The sequence below is a fragment of the Salvelinus fontinalis genome, chromosome 27 (genome assembly GCF_029448725.1).
Source record: "Salvelinus fontinalis isolate EN_2023a chromosome 27, ASM2944872v1, whole genome shotgun sequence".
Taxonomy (NCBI): domain Eukaryota; kingdom Metazoa; phylum Chordata; class Actinopteri; order Salmoniformes; family Salmonidae; genus Salvelinus; species Salvelinus fontinalis.
In genome coordinates this window covers 17,427,576-17,451,727 of record NC_074691.1, presented here as the reverse complement: position 1 = coordinate 17,451,727, position 24,152 = coordinate 17,427,576, and the positions used below count along the sequence as shown (strand labels likewise).

General features: G+C 40.6%; 1 protein-coding gene across 1 annotated transcript; it reads right to left on the bottom strand.

Moving 5' to 3' along the window:
- Window positions 1–386: 386 nt before the first annotated feature.
- Window positions 387–18,853, bottom strand: adgrf7 (adhesion G protein-coupled receptor F7). Its single transcript, XM_055885842.1, has 11 exons — window positions 18,601–18,853; window positions 6,858–7,007; window positions 5,809–5,964; window positions 5,667–5,702; window positions 4,171–4,265; window positions 3,753–3,814; window positions 3,030–3,142; window positions 2,492–2,673; window positions 2,161–2,331; window positions 643–1,986; window positions 387–440 (listed from the first exon to the last, which is right to left on the bottom strand). Exons 1-11 carry the CDS (start codon window positions 18,851–18,853, stop codon window positions 387–389), a joined length of 2,616 nt encoding a protein of 871 aa, XP_055741817.1.
- Window positions 18,854–24,152: the final 5,299 nt, after the last annotated feature.

The following is a 24,152-nucleotide window of genomic DNA, read 5'->3' as shown; positions in this document are numbered from 1 at the left end:
CAGCCTGACTAACCGGTGTCTGTATGTAGCCTTGCTACTTTTATAGCCTCGCTACTGTATATAACCTGTCTTTTTACTGTTGTTTTTTTTCTTTACCTACCTATTGTTCACCTAATACATTTTTGGCACTATTGGTTACAGCCTGTAAGTAAGCATTTCACTGTAAGGTCTACACCTGTTGTATTCGGCGCACGTGGCAAATAAACTTCGATATGATTTGATGTTGTTTGAAAAAAAAACTTACCTTTGTGTGGTTGAAGGATACTTGTGACCTTCCTATCAGAGCTTTCCAGATCTGAAAGCACGTACATGGAGTTCATAAAATATTTTAATTGTCAGAACACAGCACATTACAATACATACTATGAGAGGTATCAGTAAGTGTGTCAGGAACATACCTTTTTGTCCAAAAGTGTTCCAAATACCAAGATGAACAAACCCTTTGAAGGATAACATGGTGAAGGATGGATTTACTATACCAAAGTCCAGTATATTTAATTGTAAACATTTATCCAAATCTTAACTTAGTATAACATGCCATTGGGAATTTAATGCATTTAAATATATATATATATATTTCAAGTCAATTGTATTTTACTGAGGAACAGTTAATCACTAGTGTTATTTAACTGAGTTAAATACCTGTAAGGAATTGAAGATCGCAAACACAATATGGATTCCTAGATTGTTTGGTGTAGTCATGGTTCCTACTCCTAGTCCCCAGGTAGTACCAAAGAAGGGAGTCAGAATGGCCAGACACCTGGCGATGACCACCAAAGCATTTCTCTCATCTGGCTGGGTAACATCCCCCACACCTCTCCTCAGCATTTTGAACAGAACCACAATCAGGATCAAAAGGTTGATGACCACTATGGTCAGGGCAGGGATCACAAAAGCCAGAAGGGCCCTTGACTCTGTCCATTTGAGCCAGCAAACCCCATCATTCCCTCTAATGTATTGTTTCCCTGGGGCTGTCACTGCGATAGTTATGACAGCAATGATGAGGGGAGCTCCATAGCCCAAAGAAAAACTGATGGCCAACATTGCTGCTTTAGACATGTGAGAGAAAACCATGACAGTCCGGTAGAGCAGCAAAAGGCCTGAGACCAACATCCAGAAAAACAGAGCCAGGTAGAAAAAGTGGATGAAAAATGTTGCTGTGGGACACGCAGGTAGATCTTTTTTTTCATTGTCGGAAATTGCTGCACCAATAATGAACCAAATGTCAGCAATCAGAAGGGAAAAGACGATGTTCACTATAGAGACATGACGCATGTAAGATGTGTTGTTTCCAGTCACAGCCTTCCATACCAACATCTCAATGATGAGACACACGACCAAGCAACCCATTGATATGCCAACTCCAATGTAAGTGATAAAATCCAAAGCGTCTCTTAACACAAGTGGAATGACAGGCGACATCAAAATGGAGTAGGAGGTGAGATGATTACAGTGACAGGTGACAGTGCAATTCTTAACAGACTGCAGTTCACATCCTTTATCATCCCATCCTCCAAGGCCGCCAACAAGGTTGAAGTTCCAGAAAACACACTGAGGATTGGCCAGTGTCTTGTCCAGTACGTCAAAACTGAAAGTCACATTCTTGATTGTGCCATTCACCTTCACCAGAACCACTTTTCCGTTGATGGTGTTGACAATGTTGTTCCGACTGCTGCTGTTTCTGGCAGGTAAAACATTATTCAAGGAGTCAAATGTTATTATGGTGATTGAATTGAAGGAAGCTTCAGATGCTGGTATGTCTATCAGAACAGACGAGTTTAAATTGAATAAGTTGTTGACTGAGTTGTTGACTGTGGTTTTGTTTAAATTAATGCCTTGCGTTTCTATGTCAAAAAAGTCATCGGTAAGGAAATTGGAAATTGTTTCAATGGTTCCCAGAAAGGCTGAGCTTTCGTTTTTGTTTAGAACACCCCAGGAGGCTTTTGCTTCATTGGAAGTAAGTACACCTGCCGTGTCCAGGAAATTCTAGAGATCAAGATAGAAATCAGAATTAGTACAGGATTATTGAAATCCTAATAAAAACGATGCTGTATGTTCTATAATTCAACTTTTAAGGGTGTAATAATAAATTAGCATTATAATATCTTTGAATGGAATGTTTAAAAATGATTTAAAGTGATACTGTTGATGTCAACATACCTTCATTAATGGTTTGTTTATTGGGGTACTTTGGGACACATTTGCAACATTTGTTAGAATATTAACAATAGTAGAAATAGTTGCAGGTGATGCAACTATTCTACCTCGGAGGTTAAAAGTGCTGTTGCGGAGTCTTTCCAAAAAGACTGGAAGATCAGTCCCCACTAAATCCTGTGTGGATTTAAAGTGATGAAGGAAAGAAAAAATACAAACGTATATAAGAATTGATGCTATACACAGTAATGTAACAAAGCAATACCATCATTACTAAACAATTTTTTATAGAGTTTATTTTGTATCCAGTGAAAATGTTTTTATGTTAACATATTACCTGAGATAATAAAAACAGGGTTTCAATTTCTTTTAAGACACAGTTATTCTCCAGATTTGAAAAATTTCCATTTTCTTGACAAGTAGCAGTCTTTTGACCCACTTCATCCAATTTGCAGTCAGCTACAACTTTCTCATTAACTTGTCCATTGCCAAAGATTGTATTATTCAAGCAGGTAAACCCTAGAGAACAATAAGATTTGTGAAATCATGACTTGAAAACATTACTTCACATATACCTTAAATATATAAATATACAATATTTTGTACAACATTTATAATTGTAATTTTATAGATATTACAACTGTTGATTACAGGTCATGAATTATGTGATTACATGAAGGGGAATTTAAGCTAAATTGTTGTGACAATTCTTTTGAAGCACACCAGAAAAGCAAGAAAATTAACAATTAATCTAAAATCAACTGACATGTACACAGTTTAAACTGATCAAAATACTTTTTGAATGTATTTCAGGACAAGTAATAGCTAACTTGGTCCATCAAATCCACCAAATACTAACCTAATCAAGTACTTACTTATATTATATTTTTCTCCAAGTGCTGAGACAATATCCTCTTTTGCTTTTGCAATTTCCACATTATTGACAATTGTTGTCATAACAGTAAAATCTGCAATAACACTTCCACTCCTATTCATGTGAGAAAGAAATATCAGAAAACATATCCACAAATTAATTTCATGCATGTGTACATTAGCAAAAAACAGCCCCTACATACACTGTATAACATCAACCCCAAGTCCTTTTCATTTCGAGGGGATACTCTTGTCTCTGGGGCAGTGGCGGATTTAGGGCGGCATCTTGCCGGGGGCGGCACGGGGCGCCCGCATAACATTTTTTAGAATGGTGACATTTACTCGATCGGTTTTCTATCGCTCATTTGCACGTCACGTCAATGATATCATGAAAACGTGGGTTCGCCCAGGGAGCCATACAAGCTAGAACCGCCACTGCTCTGGGGCATATACTGAAAATATATTTGTTATATTGGACATTTTGGACCACAGTTTAAATTGTTAGAATTTCAGCAACCTTCAATTCTTTACATTTGTGCAATAACTATTATATGGCCCATACATCCCTCAAATTCACTTGGGTTTGAAATTATACATTAAACTGAATGTTGAGAAATTTAAGGTGACATTTAGTATTTGAATATTCAAATTATTAGCACATGAAATTAAATAATATAAAATGATAAAGTATTGAATAGAGGTAATAACACTGGAGCAAAACTTACTTTAACCTATTTAACTTTGCTGATATGAAGCCTTGCATGTTTCTCTTATATATGACTTTGATCTGTGTGAGACAGTGAATTATTATTGATCAAGAGTGATTTAAAATTAAGTATTGAAAAGGACATGAAATAAACATACTGCACAAATTGCAATTTGTCACATATCAAACGAATTGTAATTTGTCACATATCATGCGAAATGAACAATGGACATCCACAAATTAATACATACCATACGAAATGTAACCTGTCATACTGAATAAGAGAGTCTGCTAAATGACTTAAATGTAATGTAAAAATGAATGGAGTGAGACCGATTTACATTTACTATGTTACACATAACCCTGAGTCCAAGTTGACACTTTACATTACAGCACATGGACATTGTGATAAGCATGAGGGAATATAGTATACTCACAGTTTGATCAATATCTTTGAACATTGCATTATTTTCATCATTGAAGTTAGAGTCAAATGTGATAGCCATAGTAAATTGAAGGTTGAGTGTGTTTTCTAAAACAAAAACAGAACAAAATATAAGAATACGGAACTTAAAAATGTAATTACACATTTGTATAACTGAGGTTGCTTTTGACAGTTTTTTTTGTTGGAACTAGGGCACAGTGGAACAGAAAAACAATTTAATGAAGACATTAGAGTAACTGATTTTTTGGCGATGTTCAACTTCTTTCAAACATGTAACAAGGAAATAGGTCAAATTAAGGAGGGTGTTGTTGGAGTTGATCAACTTTCTGTGGACTGTTTTTTTGTTGGCACTGAGGTACAGTGGAACATAAAAACATTATATTTAACACATTGGTGTGAATATTGGTGATGCCCGACTCAATAATACCACAAGGAAATACCGTAGGTCCAATGAAATTACATTATTGATTTGTTTCTTTGATGTTGTACTGGAGGGAGTTGTTGGAGTTGTTGAACTTGCTGTGGACTGTTTTGTTGTTGGCACTAATGCCTGAATGTATTTACTTTACTGACATTGCTGTGTATCACTGAATGATTGCATTTTGATTAACAGAGTAGTTATGTACCGTAACTACATGGAATAAGGAACTTACTTGTTACGGCAGGAGTTGGAATGCTCAAGTTATTTGTTATGGACTTTTAAATATATTTAATTAACAGAGAATCTATTTTTTTAATTGTAAATTACTTTCCATACACTAGCCATAATTAGTTCATTGTGTAATACTCTGAGATAGCCTAGTGGTTAGGTAGCCCAGTGGTTAGAGCGTTGGACTAGTAACCGAAAGGTAGCGAGAATGAATCCCCAAGCTGACAAGGTAAAAATCTGTTGTTTTGCCCCTGAACAAGGCAGTTAACCCACTGTTCCTAGTCCGCCATTGAAAATAAGAATTTGTTCTTAACTGACTTGCATAGTTAAATAAAGGTTCAAAAAGATAACCCAAACAAAATCACATCTGAACAGGTCAGTGGATTTTTGACACTGTTACATGTATTTGAAATACATAGATTATTGTGTAAAACCAGTACTTGTTTCCTCTTCTGCTGGAAAAGCTGTGGACGCAGAGAAGTGTGAGATGATTCTGATGGTGGCTGGTTCTCTAACCTGTTTCACAGATTTTTGTCTTACAGCTGTAGGTCTCAAGTAAATATACAACTATGAATAACACTATGGCAAGGGCCCCGTGTGGCTCAGTTGGTAGAGCATGACACTTGCAACGCCAGGGTTGTGGGTTCGATTCCCACGGGGGGCCAGTACAAAACAAAAATATATATATATATATGAATGTATGTACTTGTAAGTTGCTCTGGATAAGAGCGTCTGCTAAATGACTTAAATGTAAATGTAAATGCAAGTTGCTCTTAGTAAGACTAATTAGTACAGTAAAACATTTGTTAATTAAATAGTCATGAATAATTGTCTCATACCTGGTGTTGGAGATGGTGTTGGACAAGCCGTCAGATCTATGTGGTAAATGAGATAGGGGTAAGCTTTGAGTGTAAACATTGATGAATGAATACATAAACATTGATTAAACTAGCACAGTGGAGGTGGTAAGGAAACAGTTACTTGTGATTGGCTGACAAAACGGTCCATAAGGAGGAATGGCTTTGATACATCCACAGGAGTCATCAGTGATGTTGTCACAGGACCCATAAGAGAGACACTGGTCACATGACCAACCATACTGATCCTCACATCTGCATGTGTTGTTTGGGTAGCATGCTGTGAATGAAAGGAGAGTGGAATGAACATCATCATCATCTGTGAGACCAACGATTTGAAAATATCTGAACCAGTTCTTGAATATATTTTACAATGCACAAGGAATTAAAACTCAAATGAGCATCAGCAACAGAAAATTCTTACCAGTAGTGAAGTTCACCTCTGTTACACTTAACACTTCGGAGGTCAGACCATTCACACTGACCCTAAGTACATCTATCAATGTAGCCGAAATATCTGTCATGTCCAACTCAATTTCAATGATTCTGCCAGAAATGGTTGATGGCTCTATGGAAAATTACAATTAAATAAATCATGACAAGCATGTCTATTATTTTCAGAAAATGGAATCTATTGCTTGAGTAACTTCTTGGAATACCTGCTTTAGTAGTTGGACTTGGACAAGCAGTAAGATCTGTTGGGATTAGGTAAAAGATGTTTCACCAAAAAGAACTATGCAACTGGGAGACGTTGCCAAAAACAACTACATACAACTACAACAACAGGTACAATGTCAAACACCAAGTGGAAGTGAGAATCAAATAGTTACTTGTGATTGGCTGACAGAACTTTCCATCAGAAGGATAGTCATTGAGACATCCACATATTTTTCCATCAACGATCTCATCACAGGACTGACTGGAGGAACACTGGTCACATGACCAACTATACTGGTCCTCACATCTGCACCTGAATCCACCGGAGTCTGAGGAGCATTCTGTGAATGGAGGGGAATTGGACTGAACATCCTCAACATGGAGATACACAATTTTCTTCTGATGCCAACAACGTCCAAGTTAGTTTTTTAAATACACCATTTACTAACACATGAGCCCTGTAGGTCTTGAACCTTTTATAAAATGAAGAAAAAAATAACAATTAAAAACTCTTACCAGTAGTAATGTTCATCTCTGTTACATTTAACACCCTGGAGATGGGGTGGGTTAAATTTAGCACATGGAACTTTAGGTAATGTATGGCTTCAAATGGAATATTATAGTCCAACTCAACTTCACCAACTTTCTCAATGAGGGTTGCTGTCACTGTGGAAACAATTCAATTCAAGAGATCTTTATGGTCCCCGAAGTGCAATTCTTGTGGACCATAAAAATAAATATACATACAGTACCAGTCAAAAGTTTGGACACACCTACTCATTCCAGAGTTTTTCTTTGTTTTTACACGTTTCTGCATTGTACAATAATAGTGAAGACATCAAACATATGAAATAACACATATGGAACCAAGTAGTAACCAAAACCTTTTATATTTGAGATTCTTCAAAGTAGCCACCCTTTGCAAACTCTTGGCAATCTCTCATAAAGCTTCATGAGGTAGTCACTTAAATTCATTTAAATGAACAGGTGTGCCTTGTTAAAAGTTAATTTGTGTAATTTCTTTCCTTCTTAATGCGTTTGAGCCAATCAGATGTGTTGTGACAAGGTAGGGTTGGTTTACAGAAGATAGCCCTATTTGGTAAAAGACCAAGTCCATATTATGGCAAGAACAGCTCAAATTAACAAAGAGAAACAACAGTCCATCATTACTTTAAGACATGAAGGTCAGTCAATCCGGAAAATTATGATGAAACTGGCTCTAATGAGGACAGCCACAGGAAATGAAGACCCAGAGTTACCTCTGCTGCAGAGGATATGTTCATTAGAGTTAAATGCAAGTCAGATTGCAGCCCAAATAAATGCTTCACAGAGTTCAACAGACACATCTCAACATCAACTGTTCAGAGGGGGCTGCGTGAATCAGGCATTCATGATCAAATTGATGCCAAGAAACCACTACTAAAGGACACCAATAATAAGAAGAGACTTGCTTGGGCCAAGAAACACAAGCAATGGTCATTAGACTGATGGAAATCTGTGCTTTGGTCTGATGAGTCCAAATGTTAGGTTTTTGGTTCCAACCGTTGTGTCCATGTGAGACGCAGAGTAGGTGAACGGATGATCTCTGCATGTGTATTTCCCACCGTAAAGTATGGAGGAGGTGTCATGGTGTGGGGGTGCTTTGCTGGTGACATTGTCTTGATTGATTAAAAATCAAGGCTCATGTAACCAGCATGGCTTTCACAGCATTTTACAGCGATACGCCATCCATCTGGTTTGCGCTTAGTGGGACTATCATTTGGTTTTCAACAGGACAATGACCCAACACACCTCCAGGGTGTGTAAGGGCTATTTGACCAAGGAGAGTGGTGGATTGCTACATCAGATGACCTGGCCTCCACAATCACCCAACCTCAACCCAATTGAGATGGTTTGGGATGAGTTGGACCACAGACTGAAGGAAAAGCATCCAAAAAGTACTCAGCATATGTGGGAACTCCTTCAAGACTGTTGGAAAAGTATTCCAGGTAAAGCTGGTTGAGAGAATGCCAAGAGTTTGCAAAGCTGTCGTCAAGAAAAATGGTGGCTACTTTAAGGAATCTAAAATCTATATTGATTTCTTTTTTGGTTACTACTTGATTCCATATTTGTTATTTCATATGTTTGATGTCTTCACTATTATTCTACATTGCAGAAAATAGTAAAAATTAAGAAAAACCCTTGAATGAGTAGGTGTGTCCAAACGTTTCACTGGTACTATAACCAGGAAGGGCTCATTGAGATTTAAAATATATTTTTCAAGAGCGTACTGGCCAAGATAGGCAGCACCAAGTCATTACAAAAATTACAGACAAACAACATGAAAAACTACAAGTAATCTAGTAAAAACCATAGAATTCACAAGAGTATAACAAAATCAAAAACAGCAAATTAAAAACATTGACAGGTAAGGGAATCAGTCTCAAGATCATTCATCAGTGATTTAAAAATACCAATCGGGACAAGTTCTTCCAGTTTAAAAGTATTTTGTAAGGCGTTCCAAGACGATGGCGCAGAGTACATAAAAGCCCTTTTACCAAATTCAGTTTGGACATTTGGAACAGTTAGCAGGATAAAGTCCTGCGAATGAGGAGAGTTCCCACCACATTTCTGAACAATAAAAATGCCCAAATAAAATGGTAGTAAACCCAAAATGGCTTTGTAAATGAAAGTATACCATTGACTGAGCCTACGAGTGACTAGAGAAGGCCAGCCAACCCTGGTATACAAAATGCAGTGGTGCATAAGGGTTTTGCAGTTTAAAATAAATCTCAAAGCGCCATGGTAAAGGGTGTCAATTGATCTCAAACACTGAGCGGAATGATTCATATATAAAATATCCCCAATATCTAGTAAAGGTATAAATGTAGCTGATACAAGCCTCCTTCTGGCTTCAAAAGAAAAACAGGCCTTATTCCTAAAATAAAATCCCAATTTCAGCTTCAATTTCTTGTAAGTTGTTGAATATGGAATTTAAAAGAGAGGCCATAATCAATTAAAATTCCAAGATATTTATATGAGGTTACAACTTCAATCTCCTTGCCCTGACAGGTAGTAATAGGTGAAAGGTTCAGAGGTCTATTTCTTGCTTTAGAAAACACCATTAGTTTAGTTTTGTCAGTATTGAGGATAAGCTTCAATTGACTCAAGTTATGTTGAACAGTATAAAAAGCAGTTTGAAAGTTCTGGAATGCTCTTGTAAGAGACAAGGCACAACAGTAAATAACAGTATCATCAGCATAAAAATGAAGTTGCGCATTTTGGAAATTTTTGTCTAAATCATTTATATAAATAGTGAATAAGAGAGGACCAAGTACAGAGCCGTGGGGCACACCATTAAAGACAGACAATTTAACAGACATAACCCCATCAAATTGAGTGCACTGAGTTCTATCAGACAGGGAGTTAGCAAACCATGCAACTGCATGCTCTGAAAGACCTACACTTGACAATCTCTGCCTTAGTATAGCATGATCAACTGTATCAAAAGCCTTAGAGAGATCAATAAAAAGTGAGACACAGTCCTGTTTTTTGTCAAGGGCTTCAGTGATATCCTTTAAAACCTTCTTGGCTGTGGTAATTGTGCTATCCTTCTTCCTGAAGCCCGATTGGTACATTGATGAAATAGAGTAAGTAAATAACAACTCTTTTAGCTGTTCACTCACAAGGGTTTCAAGTGTTTTCACCAGGGGTGACAGCTTTGAGATTGGCCTATACTTATTTAAAAGAGTTGGATCTCCCCCTTTTATAAGTGGTAGGACAAATGCTGATTTCCAGATCTTTGGAATTTCATTACATTCCAGGGTTAGATTGAACAGATATGTAAGTGGTTCAGCTATGAAATCAGCTGCCAGATTTAAAAAGCAGGGATCCAAAAGATCAGGACCTGCAGGCTTTCTCTGATCTAAGGATTTCAGGGCTTTAAGTACCACCTGCACTGAGAATGGCAAAAAGCTAAAAGTTTGACCAGCTCTCACTGGTTCATCCACACAGGGTTGTACAGAGACAGAGAACACTGAATTAAACAGTCTACCAGATGATACAAAGTGCTCATTGAAACAATTCAGCATTTCAGTTTTGTCATATACAGCAACAGAGTCCTTCAAAACACATGACGGTAATTCATTAACATTACTGTTACCAGACATAGACTTAATAACCTTCCAAAACTTTCTAGGGTCATTCAGGTTATCAGTGGTAACAGACGTAAAATATTCAGACTTGGCCTTCCTGAGAAGAAAAGAACACTTGTTTCGTGTAAAATAAGCCAATCAGCATCAGAACATGATTTCCTTGCTTTAGCCCAGGCTAGATTACGGTCGTGAATAATACAAGACAGCTCAGAAGAAAACTATGGTTTATCCCGCCCTTTAACCCTGAACCTGCGGAATGGGGCATGTTTGTTTACAATTTGGAAAAAAACATAATGAAAGAATTTCCAGGTAGTTTCCACATCAGGGATAAGCTCAATCTTGCTCCAGTCAAAATAAAACAAATCATGGAGAAAAGCCTGCTCATTAAAATACTTCAAATTTCTCTTACGAATAAAACGTGGGTTTGTCTTAGGAACCTTAGTATTTCTAACAGCAACAACAGCACAATGGTCACTTAAATCATTACAAAAAACACCAACCGCAGAATATTTATGTGGAACATTTGTCAATATCAAATCAATCAGGGTAGATTTATCTGGGCATTTAAGAAATGTAATAAATAAATAAAAACATGCACGCAGCAGATATACTGCACACAGCAAAAATCCAATGGCAAATAGCAGTGAGATAAATAATGATGTTTTAATCGTTTCGGATTTGTGTGAACATAAACAATATGATTTTCTTTTGTCATTTTCTAAGGTGTCTAAAGGCACATTATGGGGGCAGACATGTAGGTTTGAGCTGACTCACCCTCTTGCTTTTCTCCTGAAGGAACTTGCGATCCTTCAGTGGGTGATTCCTGGAAAAGATAGATTTAATAAAAAAAACAGTGATTTGTATCATTGCGCCAAATGAAGTATGTGTTTTAACACAGAAAAGTCCCCCTATATTTTTTTATTTCACCTTTTTTTAACCAGGTAGGCCAGTTCAGAACAAGTTCTCATTTACAACTGCGACCTATGTATTGGCATGGTAGATACACAGGGATGTGCAGTGTTACTACAATGTGGATACAGTTACACAACTGTGCAGTTTGTGTAATTATAATGTATACATGCTGTAATTGCACCAATGGAACGAACAAACAAATCTGTTTTGAAATTAGATTAATAGTGATACACCTAAAGATACGTAGTCCAAACAATATTGTATTTCTCTGACATGCTAAATATCACCTTGTGAACAATTTGTGAAGTTTTTGAAGTTTATTGACTGGCCTCTTACCTCTGATGTTACATTTGGAGTTTCCAAGCAATCTTGTTTTTCCAGACTACAGCAAAATACCAAGAGGACACTAAAGTACCAAACTGTCTTTGGTGAGGCCATATCTGTATGAATAAAGCATAAGATATACCAAACAAAACATTATACTGTCAATATTACACATTTTAGATTCCCCCCCCAATGGAATACCATATGGTGTGCAGATTGTGAGATAGCATGGTTGCAAAAAAAAATATACAAAAAAACACAACTAAACAAGCACCAATTATGGTGACAGCTGAGGTATTTGTGGTTTGTTTTCTTGATTATGTTACTTATTAATATTCATTAACCTGATTGGAATGCTTAGAAGAAAATTGTTGCTGTCTGATGAAGAAGGAAACATATGACTGAACAAATGGTTGGTCACGTCTCTGCTGAATTTTGGTGAATATTTTAGCTTGTCTTTTCTGTACATACTGATCTAATCTGAAATTCATGCTCAAAACGATGCACATAGCATGCACTCCTGGATCTGTAGAATACATACAGTTGAAGACGTAAGTTTACATACACTTAGGTTGGAGTCATTAAAACTTGTTTTTCAACCACTCCACAAACGTCTTGTTAACAAACTATAGTTTTGTCAAGTCAGTTAGGACATCTACATTGTGCATGACACAAGTAATTTTTCCAACAATTGTTTACAGACAGATTATTTCACTTCACAATTCACTGTATCACAATTCCAGTGGGTCAGAAAATGATGTCATGGCTTTAGAAGCTTCTGTTAGGCTAATTGACATCATTTGAGTCAATTGGAGGTGTACCTGTGGATGTATTTCAAGGCCTACCTTCAAACTCAGTGCCTCTATGCTTGACATCATGGGAAAATCAAAAGAAATCTGCCTAGACCTCAGAAAAAAATGGTAGACCTCCACAAGTCAGGTTCATCCTTGGGAGCAATTTCCAAACGCCTGAAGGTACCACGTTCATTTGTACAAACAATAGTACGCAACTATAAACAGCCGTCATACCGCTCAGGAAGGAGACGCTTTCTGTCTCCTAGAGATTAACATACTTTTGTGTGAAAAGTGCAAATCAATCCCAGAACAACAGCAAAGACCTTGTGAAAATGCTGGAGGAAACAGGTACAAAAGTATCTATATCCACAGCAAAACGAGTCCTATATCGACGTAACCGGAAATGCCGTCCTGCAAAGAAGAAGCCACTGCTCCAAAACCGCCATAAAAAATCCAGACTACGGTTTGCAACTGCACATGGGGACAAAGATTGTACTTTTTGGAGAAATGTCCTCTGGTCTGATGAAACAAAAATAGATCTGTTGGCCATAATGACCATCGTTATGTTTGGAGGAAAAAGGGGGAGGCTTGCAAGCCAAAGAACACCATCCCAACCGTGAATCACGGGCGTGGCAGCATTATGTTTTGGGGGTGCTTTGCTGCAGCAGGGACTGCTGCACTTCACAAAATAGATGGCTTCATGAGGTAGGAAAATTATGTGGATATATTGAAGCAACATCTCAAGACATCAGTCAGAAAGTTAAAGCTTCCTGACTGCAAATGGGTCTTCCAAATGGACAGAGACCCCCAAGCATACTTCCAAAGTTGTGGCAAAATGGCTTAAGGACAACAAAGTCAAGGTATTGGAATGGCCATCACAAAGCCCTGACCTCAATCCTATAGAACATTTGTGGGCAGAACTGAAAAGCGTGTTCGAGCAAGAAGGCCTACAAACCTGACTCAGTTACACCCGCTCTGTCAGGAGGAATGGGCCAAAATTCACCCAACTTATTGTGGTAAGCTTGTGGAAGGCTACCCGAAACATTTAGCCCAAGTTAAACAATTTAAAGGCAATGCTACCAAATACTAATTGAGTGTATGTAACCTTCTGATCCACTGGGAATGTGATGAAAGAAATTAAAGCTGAAATAAATCATTCTCTCTCCTGTTATTCCGACATTTCACATTCTTAAAATAAAGTAGTGATCCTCACTGATCTAAAACAGGGAAAAGTTACTGGGATTAACAGTCAGGAATTGTGAAAAACTAAGTGTAAATGTATTTGGCTAAGGTGTATGTAAACTTCCGACTTCAGCTAAGATATGAGAAAGATTACTTATTTTAATAATTGTGACACAGTGTCACAAGCATCATATGTTATCTAAGAGTCCTTAATTTACACTTCTGTATTCACATTGTTAAACCTTGAACAAATATTACATTTCTATTTATACCTGAACCATGTGAAAGGTCATACTTAAAAATGAACTCAGTCAAATAATTTCCATAATTTCAATATAAAATGTGAAAAGTACATTAATTATCTTACCTCTCTGACTCTCTAAATTGACTTCTCAAGGAAGGGCAAAAAGGTTTCTGTGTGTCTCTTGCCAATTTGCCACTGTACTCTGATTCAGAAGGGTTGGGTTATATGCGGAAGAGACATTTCAGTTGAATGCATTCAGTTGTACAACTGACTAGATATTGCCCTTGCCCTTTACCTTTCCACATTTCACATCAAAACATTTGATTAAATATAATAAAGGCACTCACCTCCTTGTCCTTGAACTGTGAGATTATATTTGAGTCAGAATCTTGATTAGAATCCAAAAATGTGATCATATTAATCCCGTGCTAGCCTCTCTACACTGGAATCCTATTAAGGCTAGGGCTGATTTCAAGGTTTTACTGCTAAACAACAATGCATTACATGGACTAATTCTCTCTCCAATTTGGTCCTGCAGTACATACCTACACATACATTATGGTCACAAGACGCAAGACTTATTCTTCCAAGAATTTCAAAGCAAACAGCTGGAGGCAGGGCTTTCTCCTATAGAGCAACCTTTTTATTGAATGGTCTGCCGATCCATGTGAGAGATGCAGACTCGGTCTCAACCTTTAATCACTTACTAAAGACTGAACTCTTTAGTCGGTCCTAGGATTGAGTGTAGTCTGGCCTTGAGGTGCAAAGGTGAAAGACAAGGCAGTGGAGTGACGAACAACCCTTGCTGTCTCTGCCTGGCCGACTCCCCTCTCTCCACTGGGATTCTCTGCCTCTGATCCTATTTTGGAAGCTGAGTCACAGGGTTTCTAGTTGTCTCCCATGCCGTCCCTGGGAGGGGTGCATCACGTTGTGCCAGGATTTTTTTTGCTGTACACAATTTGAGTGGGTTGAGTCACTGAAGTGATCTTCCTGTCCACCCTGTCTCAGTCTCCAGTATCTCTGCTGCAATAATCTATGTGCCACGGGGCTAGGATCAGTCTATACTATTGGGTGTAATTATCCTGTCTTATCTGGTGTTCTGTGTGATCTTAAGCATACTCTCTATAATTCTCACTTCTCTCTCTCGCTCTCTCTCTTCTACCAGAGGACCTGAGCACTAGGATTCTTCAGGACTACCTGGCCTGACAACCCCTGGCTGTCTCTGTCCCCAGTCCACCTTGTCTTGCTGCGGATCCAGTTTCTTCTGTTCTGCCTGCGGCTATGGAACCCTGAACTGTTCACCGGACAGGCTAACTGGCTATTTTGACCCTCTGTCTCCCTCTCCCTCTCCACCACAACTGTTGTCTCGACCTCTGAATGCTTGGCTATGAAAAGACAAATTACATTTACTTCTGAGGTGTTAACCTGTTGCACCCTCTATAACCACTGTCATTGTTATTTGACCCTGCTCGTCATCTATGCACGTTTGAACATCTTGAAGAAAGATCTGGCCTTGTACTCTCCACAGCCAGAAGGTTTCCTAGGTTTCTGCCTTTCTAGGGAGTTTTTCCTAGACATTGTGCATCTACATCTTGTAACGGGCGTCTAGTTCCTCCTCCTCCTCGGACGAGGAGAGGAGAGAAGGATCGGAGGACCAAAATGCAGCGGGTTGTGAATACATAATGAATTTATTGAAAGACGAAGACGAAAACGAAAAACACTTGGAAAATTACAAAACAACAAAACGACGTAGACTGACCTAAAACATGAGAACTTACAATAGACGAAGAACGCACGAACAGGAAACAGACTACATACATGAACGAACAAACCGAAACAGTCCCGTGTGGTGCAACAAACACAGACACGGAAGACAATCACCCACCAACAAACAGTGTGAACAGCCAACCTATATATGGTTCTCAATCAGAGGAAAACGTCAAACACCTGTCCCTGATTGAGAACCATATAAGGCTAATTACAAGTGACCTAAACATAGAAACACAAAACATAGAATGCCCACCCCAACTCACGCCCTGACCAACTAAACACATACAAAAATAACATAAAACAGGTCAGGAACGTGACACATCTGCATTGCTAACTCTTTGGGATTTTAGGCTGAGTTTCTGTAGAAGCACTTTATGACATCTGCTGATGTAAAAAGTCCTTTATAAAAAATAAATTTGATTGATTCATTGATTGATTATGAAGTGTGCTTTTGAGATGGCTATCAAGGTGATATTTCCAGTAGGAGCCAGGGTTGGGGAGTAACTGATTTACATGTAATCCGTTACATGTAATGGATTACAGAAAAAGGTAACTGTAATCCGTTACCTTACCAACAAAACTATTGTAATCAGACTACAGATACATTTGAAAAACTAGATGATTACTTCAAGGATTACTTTTAAATTCAAAAAGGATGTTTGCAAAAAAAATCTTAGACACTTCTCTGTTTTCTCAATGACATTCAAATCAGTATTTAAAAAATGCGCAAGTTTAAGTTCGTTCCACCTGAGCAAGTCTGACCACAAGTCAGAGACCATTATGATGACACTAAATGTGTTTGATCGATCTCGGGAAAAGTGAATGAATAGGCTTTTGTAGTCTAAATTCCAAGTTATGTCTTCCAATGCTGCAACTTCTGTCGGCATCCAAAGACTATCCAACTTCTTTGGTGGTAAGGATGTCAGCAGTGGTGCAGTCTACGGCGATACGGATATCACTTATTATTGATATAGAGCAGTGGTCTAAGGCACTGCATCTCAGAGCTAAAGGCATCACTACAGACCCTGGTTTGATTCCAGGCTGTATCACAACTGGCTGTGATTGGGAGTCCCATAGGGCAGTGCACAATTAGCCCAGCGTCATCTGGGTTAGGGCTTGGCTGGGGTAGGCCATCATTGTAAATCAGAATTTGTTCTTAACTGACTTAATATCAAATCAAAATGTACTGGTCACATACACGTGTTTAGCAGATGTTATTGCAGGTGTAGTGAAATGCTTCTGCTTCTAGTTCCGACAGTGCAGCAATATCTAACAAGTAATAACCATCCATTTCACAACAAATACATAATACACACAAGTCTAAGTAAAGGAATGGAATTAAGAATATATCAATATATGGATGAGCAATGTCGGAGTGGCTTTGACAAAAATTCAGTAGAATAGAATGCAGTATATACATTTGAGATGAGTAAACATTATTACAACCTCTTTGGGCTGGGGGGCGGTATTCGGAAGTTCGGATGACTGACGTGCCCAAAATAAACTGCCTGTTACTCAGGCCCAGAAGCTAGGATGTGCATATAATTGGTAGCATTGTATAGAAAACACTCGGAAGTTTCTAAAACTGTTAACATAATGCCTGTGAGTATAACAGAACTGACATGGCAGGTGAAAACCCGAGGAGAATCCATCCAGATTTTTTTTGTTGTTGAGGTCACAGGCCATTCCAATGCTTATCTATGGGATATTCAAAGAAATTCCTCCCAGATTGCAGTTCCAATGGCTTCCACTAGATGTCAACAGTCTTTAGAAAGGGTTTCAGGCTTGTTTTTATAAAAATTAGCTTGTAGTTGTAGTTTTTCAAGGTGTCTCTCATTAGGACTCTAGTCTTGTGGCGCGCGTGAATGAGTGCGCACACTTCGTTATTTATCTCCGGTATTGAACATACTACATTCCGTCTTAAATTGTATCATTTATTTACATATTAGGGTACCTGAGGATTGATTAGAAACGTTGTTTGACTTGTTTGGATGAAGTTTACAATTAACTTTTGGGATTCCTTTGTCTGCATGTTGAACAAGTGGAACAGGTGTATTGCTGAATCAAACACACCAACTAAACTGACTTTTTTGAGACATAAAGAAGGACTTTATCGAACAAAATGACCATTCGTTGTGTAGCTGGGACCCTTGGGATTGCAAACAGAATAAGATCTTCAAAGGTAAGGGATATATTTTATCGCTATTTCTGATTTTTATGACGCCTCTGCTGGTTTGGGAAATGTTTTTAATGGTGATGTATGCAGGGCGCTGTCCTCAGATAATCGTATGGTGTGCTTTCGCCGTAATGGTTTTTAAAGTTAAGAAGTTAAGCTTTAAAACGATGTAAGACATTTGTATTTTCATGAATGTTGAATATTACGATTTTTGTATTTTGAATTTCGCGCTCTGCAATTTCAACGGATGTTGTCGAGGTGGGTCGCTATCATCCCAGGCATACTACTGTTGTATAGTACTTCCCCAGCTGAGTGCTGTCTACTGGCACAAGGTGTGAAGGATGGTCTCGGGGTACGAGGGTGTAGCCGTGGGTCTATAGTGCCGTGACAGTGCACCCGGCTTGATATTCTTGGATCTCGGTTGGTGGGAGAGGGAGAATTTAAACCGGGTGAAAAGCAGGGCTCACCTAGCTTTCCTGGAATTGAGACGCTTAGCGCTGCGGAGATATTCCAGGTTCTTGTGATCCGTAAGAGTGTCTCCACTCTTACAACGCCATCTTCACCGTGAGACACTCACGATTCCCATCTTCATAATTCCTCTCCGTGGCATTGAGGTGATGAGAGAAGAAGGCACAGGGATGTAACTTGAGGTCCAGGGCAGAACGCTGGGACATGACAGCCCCCACTCCGACATCCGAAGCGTCAGCCTCTACCACGAACTGACGGGACGGGTCAGGATGAACCAATATGGGAGCAGTGGTGAAGCGGTGCTTGAGGTCTCGGAACGCCAGGTCAGCAGCTGGGGACCACGTGAACTGAACCTTGTGAGAGGTGAGTGCAGACAGGAGGGAAGCCAGGGTGCTGTAACCCCAGATAAAGCGACGATAAAAGTTGGAAAATCCCAGGAAACGTTGCAGCTGCACTCTGGATGTAGGCTGGGCCCAATCCACCACCGCTCTCACCTTCCCGTGATCCATCTGTACATTCCCTGCAGCAATGATCTAACCAAGGAAGGGGATGATGGAGTGATGGAAATTGCCTTTCTCCGCTTTTACAAAAAGCTGATTCAGTGGACGTGGAGCACGTGTTCTTGGACTGAGTGGGAGAAAACAAGGATGTTGTTGAGGTAGACGAAGACAAACCGGTTCAACATGCCGCGGAGAACGTCATTAACCAAGACCTTGAACACAGCTTTTTTTGTGTTGATGAGGCCAAATGGCATGGCCAGGTATTTGTAGTGACCATTGACCGTGTTGAAGGTAGTCTTCCACTCGTCCTCTTCCCGCATCTGCACCAGGTGGTAAGCGTTACGCAGGTCCAACTTGGAGAAAACGGTGGACTCCTGGAGGGGCTCGAAGGCCGAGACGATGAGCGGTAACGGGTAGCGGTTCATCACCGTGATGTTATTGAGGCTCCGGCAGTCGATGCACGGGAGCAGGATTTTGTCTTTCTTCTCCACAAACAAGAACGCTGCACCGGTAGGGGAGAAAGAAGCACGGATACATCCTGCATCTAGAGAGTCCTTGATGTAGGTCTCCATAGCCTTGGTCTCCGGACCTGACAGAGAGTACAGTTGTCCCCGGGGCGGTGTGGTGCCTGGGAGAAGGTCGAACAGCGATTCTGGGTTCTAGGTACTCTCAGTTGCAAACGTGCGGAAATCCACCGCATCGTCTGCCACACTGCGGGAGTCTTGCCGAAGTTGGAATAACTTCCAGGCAGCCTCTCTCCTGGACAATGGAGAATCAAAAACCTTCTTCACCTCCATCACAAACTCCTCCAGACTATGGCATATGGCCGACTGTTCTTCCCACACGGCCGGAGCCCAGGCGAGAGCCCTCCCGGACATCAGCGTGATCTCCCACTATCTTCGAGCGGTCCGAGGGGAAGGAGGAGGGCTGCAGCTCGATGATAAGAGAACACTGCACGAGAAACGCCCGACAGCTTCCTGACTCTCCAACAAAGCATTCCGCGGGAGGCAAGCGGGATTCTCCTGGAAACCGGGGTGGACAGGGAGGCCGCGCTGCTAACAGCCGGGTTGCTGAGTGGCTGGGAGGTTACAGTTGTGGTAGGCTGCCTGACAGACAACCCACAGAATTGCTCCAGCAATGTATTTTTTCCCTCATCAATCTACACACAATAAACCAAAATGACAAAACAAAAACCTGTTTTTTAGAAATGTTAGCAAATGTATAAAAAATTCAGAAGAAAAATACCTTTTACATAAATATTCAAACCCTTTGCTATGAGACTCGAAATTGTGCTCAGGTGCATCCTGCTTCCATGATCATCCTTGAGATGTTTCTACAACTTGATTGTAGTGCACCTGTGGTAAATTCTATTGATTGGACATGATTTGGAAAGACACACACCTGTCTATAAAAGGTCACACAGTTGACAGGGCAAGACTCTTCCTAGAGCTGGCCGCCCGGTCTAACTGAGTAATCGGGGGAGAAGGGCCTTGGTCAGGGAGGTGACCAAGAACCTGATGGTCACTGACAGAGCTCCGGTGTTCCTCTGTGGAGATGGGAGGACCTTCCAGAAGGACAGCCATCTCTGCAGCACTCCACCAATCAGGCCTTTATAGTAGAGTGGCCAGATGTAAAAGCACAAGATCCCCCATTTGGAGTTTGCCAAAAGACCCCTAAAGGACTCTCAGATCTGAATGCTAAGCGTCACATCTGGGGGAAACCTGGCACTACGCTACAGTGAAGCATGTTGGTGGCAGCATCATGCTGTGGAGATGTTTGTCAGCGGCAGGGACTGGGAGACTAGTCAGGATCGAGGGAAAGATGAACAGAGCAAAGTGCAGAGAGATCTTTGATGAAAACCTGGTCCAGAGCACTCAGGACCTCAGACTGGGGCGAATCAACCCTAAGCACACAGCCAAGACAACGCAGGAGTGTCTTAGGGACAAGTTTCTGAATGTCATTGAGTGGCCCAGCCAGAACCCGGACTGGAACCTGATCAAAATTCTCTGGAGAGTCCTGAAAATAGCTGTGTAGCGATGCTCCCCATCCAACCTGACAGAGCTTGAGAGGATCTGCAGAGAAGAATGTGAAAAACTCCCCAAATGAAGGTGTGCCAAGCTTGTAGCGTCATACCCAAGAAGAGTCAAGGCTGTAATCGCTGCCTAAGGTGCATCAACAAAGTACTGAGTAAAGGGTCTGAATACTTATGTAAATGTGTATTTCATTTTTTTATTTTTATAAATGTGCAAAAATATCTAAAAAAACGTTTTTGCTTTGTCATTATGGAGTATTGTGTGTAAATTGAAGAGGAAAAAACGATTTAATCAGTTTTAGAATAAGGCTGTAACTTGACAAAATGTGGAAAAAGTCAAGGAGTCTGAATACTTTACGAATTCACTGTATGTTGTCCATGACAAGCTCTCTGTGTCTTCCCTGTTAGATGCATGTGGTGAAATGGTTGGTTCCCCTACCGCTCTTTTGAGGAGGGGACCATCGTCATTAGATGTCTGGGCCATGAGTTAACCATCAAGCGACCATCATTTTTTGGAAACATTCAGCTGGAAGACATACTGGCAAAGGTAGGGGACTTATTATTAATGGCAGTAATGTCCTGTAACTTATCATTTTGCCTTTTTATTCAATATTCACTTTCGATATTCATCTTTCAGATCTTTCTTGATAGCCTGTTAGATGTGGCAAGGAACAGTCTGCCCTCAGCTGACCTCCGGGCCCGCCAGGCCCCTAGTCCAATCTACAGCTGATCGGCTGGAGGGTCGACATTCTCCCCTTTCATTTAATGGCCATTTTTAAAAGTCTGTTCAAAACATGCTTCTGCAACCACGTTGCAGCTAGCGAAGACCCTGAAGCAACAACAAAAACAGAGTTGTTGACACCAAAATGTTCAGTTGAGGCCAATCATATTACTGTAGTGGAGGTGTTGAGGGGGCTGAGCTACAAAGTAGTAGTGCCTATTGTCTGTGAATGAATTTGAAGGCTATGGGCCATATATAGCTGCTATGATGTACAATTAGCAATTTCACATTCTTTGTCGTCTGTGTGTAGCTGGTGAGATGAGTCAGGCGCAGGACAGCAGATTTGAGTAATAAAAACACTTTTACTCAAAAATCTAAATATATACACGTAATATACATGGCCACACAATACGGAGCGCAATACAACAAACAATCACTCACAGAAACCATGTGAGGAACAGAGGGTAAATAATGAACAGGTGATTGTGGGATTGAAAACAGGTATGTGAAACAAAGACAAAACAAATGGAAAATGAAAAGTGGATCGGCGGTAGCTAGAAAGCCGGTGACGTCAACCGCCGAACGCCGCCCAAAACAAGGAGAGGGACCGACTTCGGCGGAAGTCGTGACAGTACCCCCTCCTTGACGCGCGGCTCCAGCAGCGCCCCCGACACCGACCCGGAGGTGTCGGGGACGACCCGGAGGATGAGGTGCAGGGCGATCCGGATGGAGACGGTGGAAATCCCGCAACAACGAAAGGTCCAGGACGTCCTCCACCGGCACCCAGCATCTCTCCTCTGGACCGTACCCCTCCCACTCCACGAGGTACTGAAGGCCCCTCGCCCGATGCCTCGAGTCCAGGATAGCTCGAACAGCATATACGCCGGGGGCCCCTCGATGCCTGAGGTGCGGCGGAACCTCCCGCACCTCAGCTTCCTGGAGTGGACCAGCCACCACCGGCATGAGGAGAGACACCTGGAATGAGGGATTAATACGATAATCTGGGGGAAGCTGTAACCTGTAACATACCTCGTTCAGCCTCCTCAGAACTTTAAATGGCCCCACAAACCGCGGACCCAGCTTCCGGCAGGGCAGGCGGAGGGGCAGGTTTCAGGTCGAGAGCCAGACCCACCAAGTTAAAAACAGATTACCGACCATTTCGAATCCCACCGCACCTTCTCCACTACGCAATCTGGTTTTCGAGATGGTCGTGGGGGCACCTCAGCCACGCTCAAGGTCCTAAACGATATCATAACCGCCATCGATAAAAGACAATACTGTGCAGCCGTCTTCATTGACCTGGCCAAGGCTTTCGACTCTGTCAATCACCCAGTCCTATCGGCAGACGCAACAGCATTGGTTTCTCAAATGACTGTCTCGCCTGGTTCACCAAGTTCACCTCTGGCACACTATGGGGGTGCCACAGGGTTAAATTCTCGGATTGACTCTTTTCTCTGCTACATCAAGGATGTTGCTCTTGCTGCTGGTGATTGTCTGCTCCACCTCTACCCAGATGACAGCATTCTGTATACATCCGGCCCTTCTTTGCACACTGTGTTAACTTCTCTAGGATATGGGGCAGCATTTTCACTTTTGGATAAATAGCGTGCCCAATTTCAACTTCCTTCTACTCATCCCCAGAATATAAGATATGCATATTATTAGTAGATTTGGATAGAAAACACTCTGAAGTTTCTAAAACTGTTTGAATCATGTCTGTGAGTATCACAGAACTTTTGTAGCAGGCAAAACCCAGAGGACTAACCATTCAGATATTTTTTTTTTTAGGTCACCGTCTGTTCAATGAGGTTTCATTGGGATACTAGATTTCTAATCAACCTGTTTGCAGTTCCTACCGCTTCCACTGGATGTCACCAGTCTTTGGAAATAGGTTGAGGTTATTACTTTGTGCGATGAAGAAGAACGAACATCTGGAATCAGTGTAACGTTATGTGTACTGTTTGAGAGTTGCGCAAGACTAGAAAAGTGTCACGATTGACCATGGGAGAGAGAGAGGACCAAGGCACAGCATGTAAAAAAGACATCTTCTCTTTATTTAGGAGAAAACAAACGAAGAAAAACAACAAATAGACGACCGTGAAGCTAGAACCGAACGAAATGCAAACATGCAACCTAGACACAGACACAGACCTAGACAATGACCCGACAAAAACATGATGCCTATGGCCGCCTAAAATATGGCTCCCAATCAGAGACAAATGAAAGACATCTGTCTCTAATTGGGAACCACTCAGGCAACCATAGACATACCTAGAACATTCACTCAACCATAGACATACCTAGAAACATTCACTCAACACAAACCCATAAACTAAACCCAACACCCCCCTTTTCCATATAACCACCAAAAACGAGACAAAACACAAACATTCCCCATGTCACACCCTGACCTAACTAAAATAATAAAGAAAACAAAGAATACTAAGGCCAGGGCGTGACAGAAAAGTATCGTTAGTTTGTCGTCCTCCTGTTTTGAAAACAGATAGATCCGTCTTCAATTTGATCGATTATTAACATTTACAAATACCATTCGT

What these genes read in the sequence shown, in the direction of transcription:
- adgrf7 (XM_055885842.1), bottom strand. Translation starts at nt 18,853, where the DNA reads ATGGATCACGGGAAGGTGAGAGCGGTGGTGGATTGGGCCCAGCCTACA. An exon ending in AACACCATCTCCAACACCAG is followed by an intron (nt 4,266 to 5,666) that starts GTATGAGACAAT and finishes TTTTTGTTTTAG; the next exon opens with AAAACACACTCAACCTTCAA. An exon ending in CGATCTTCAATTCCTTACAG is followed by an intron (nt 441 to 642) that starts GTATTTAACTCA and finishes TATCCTTCAAAG; the next exon opens with GGTTTGTTCATCTTGGTATT.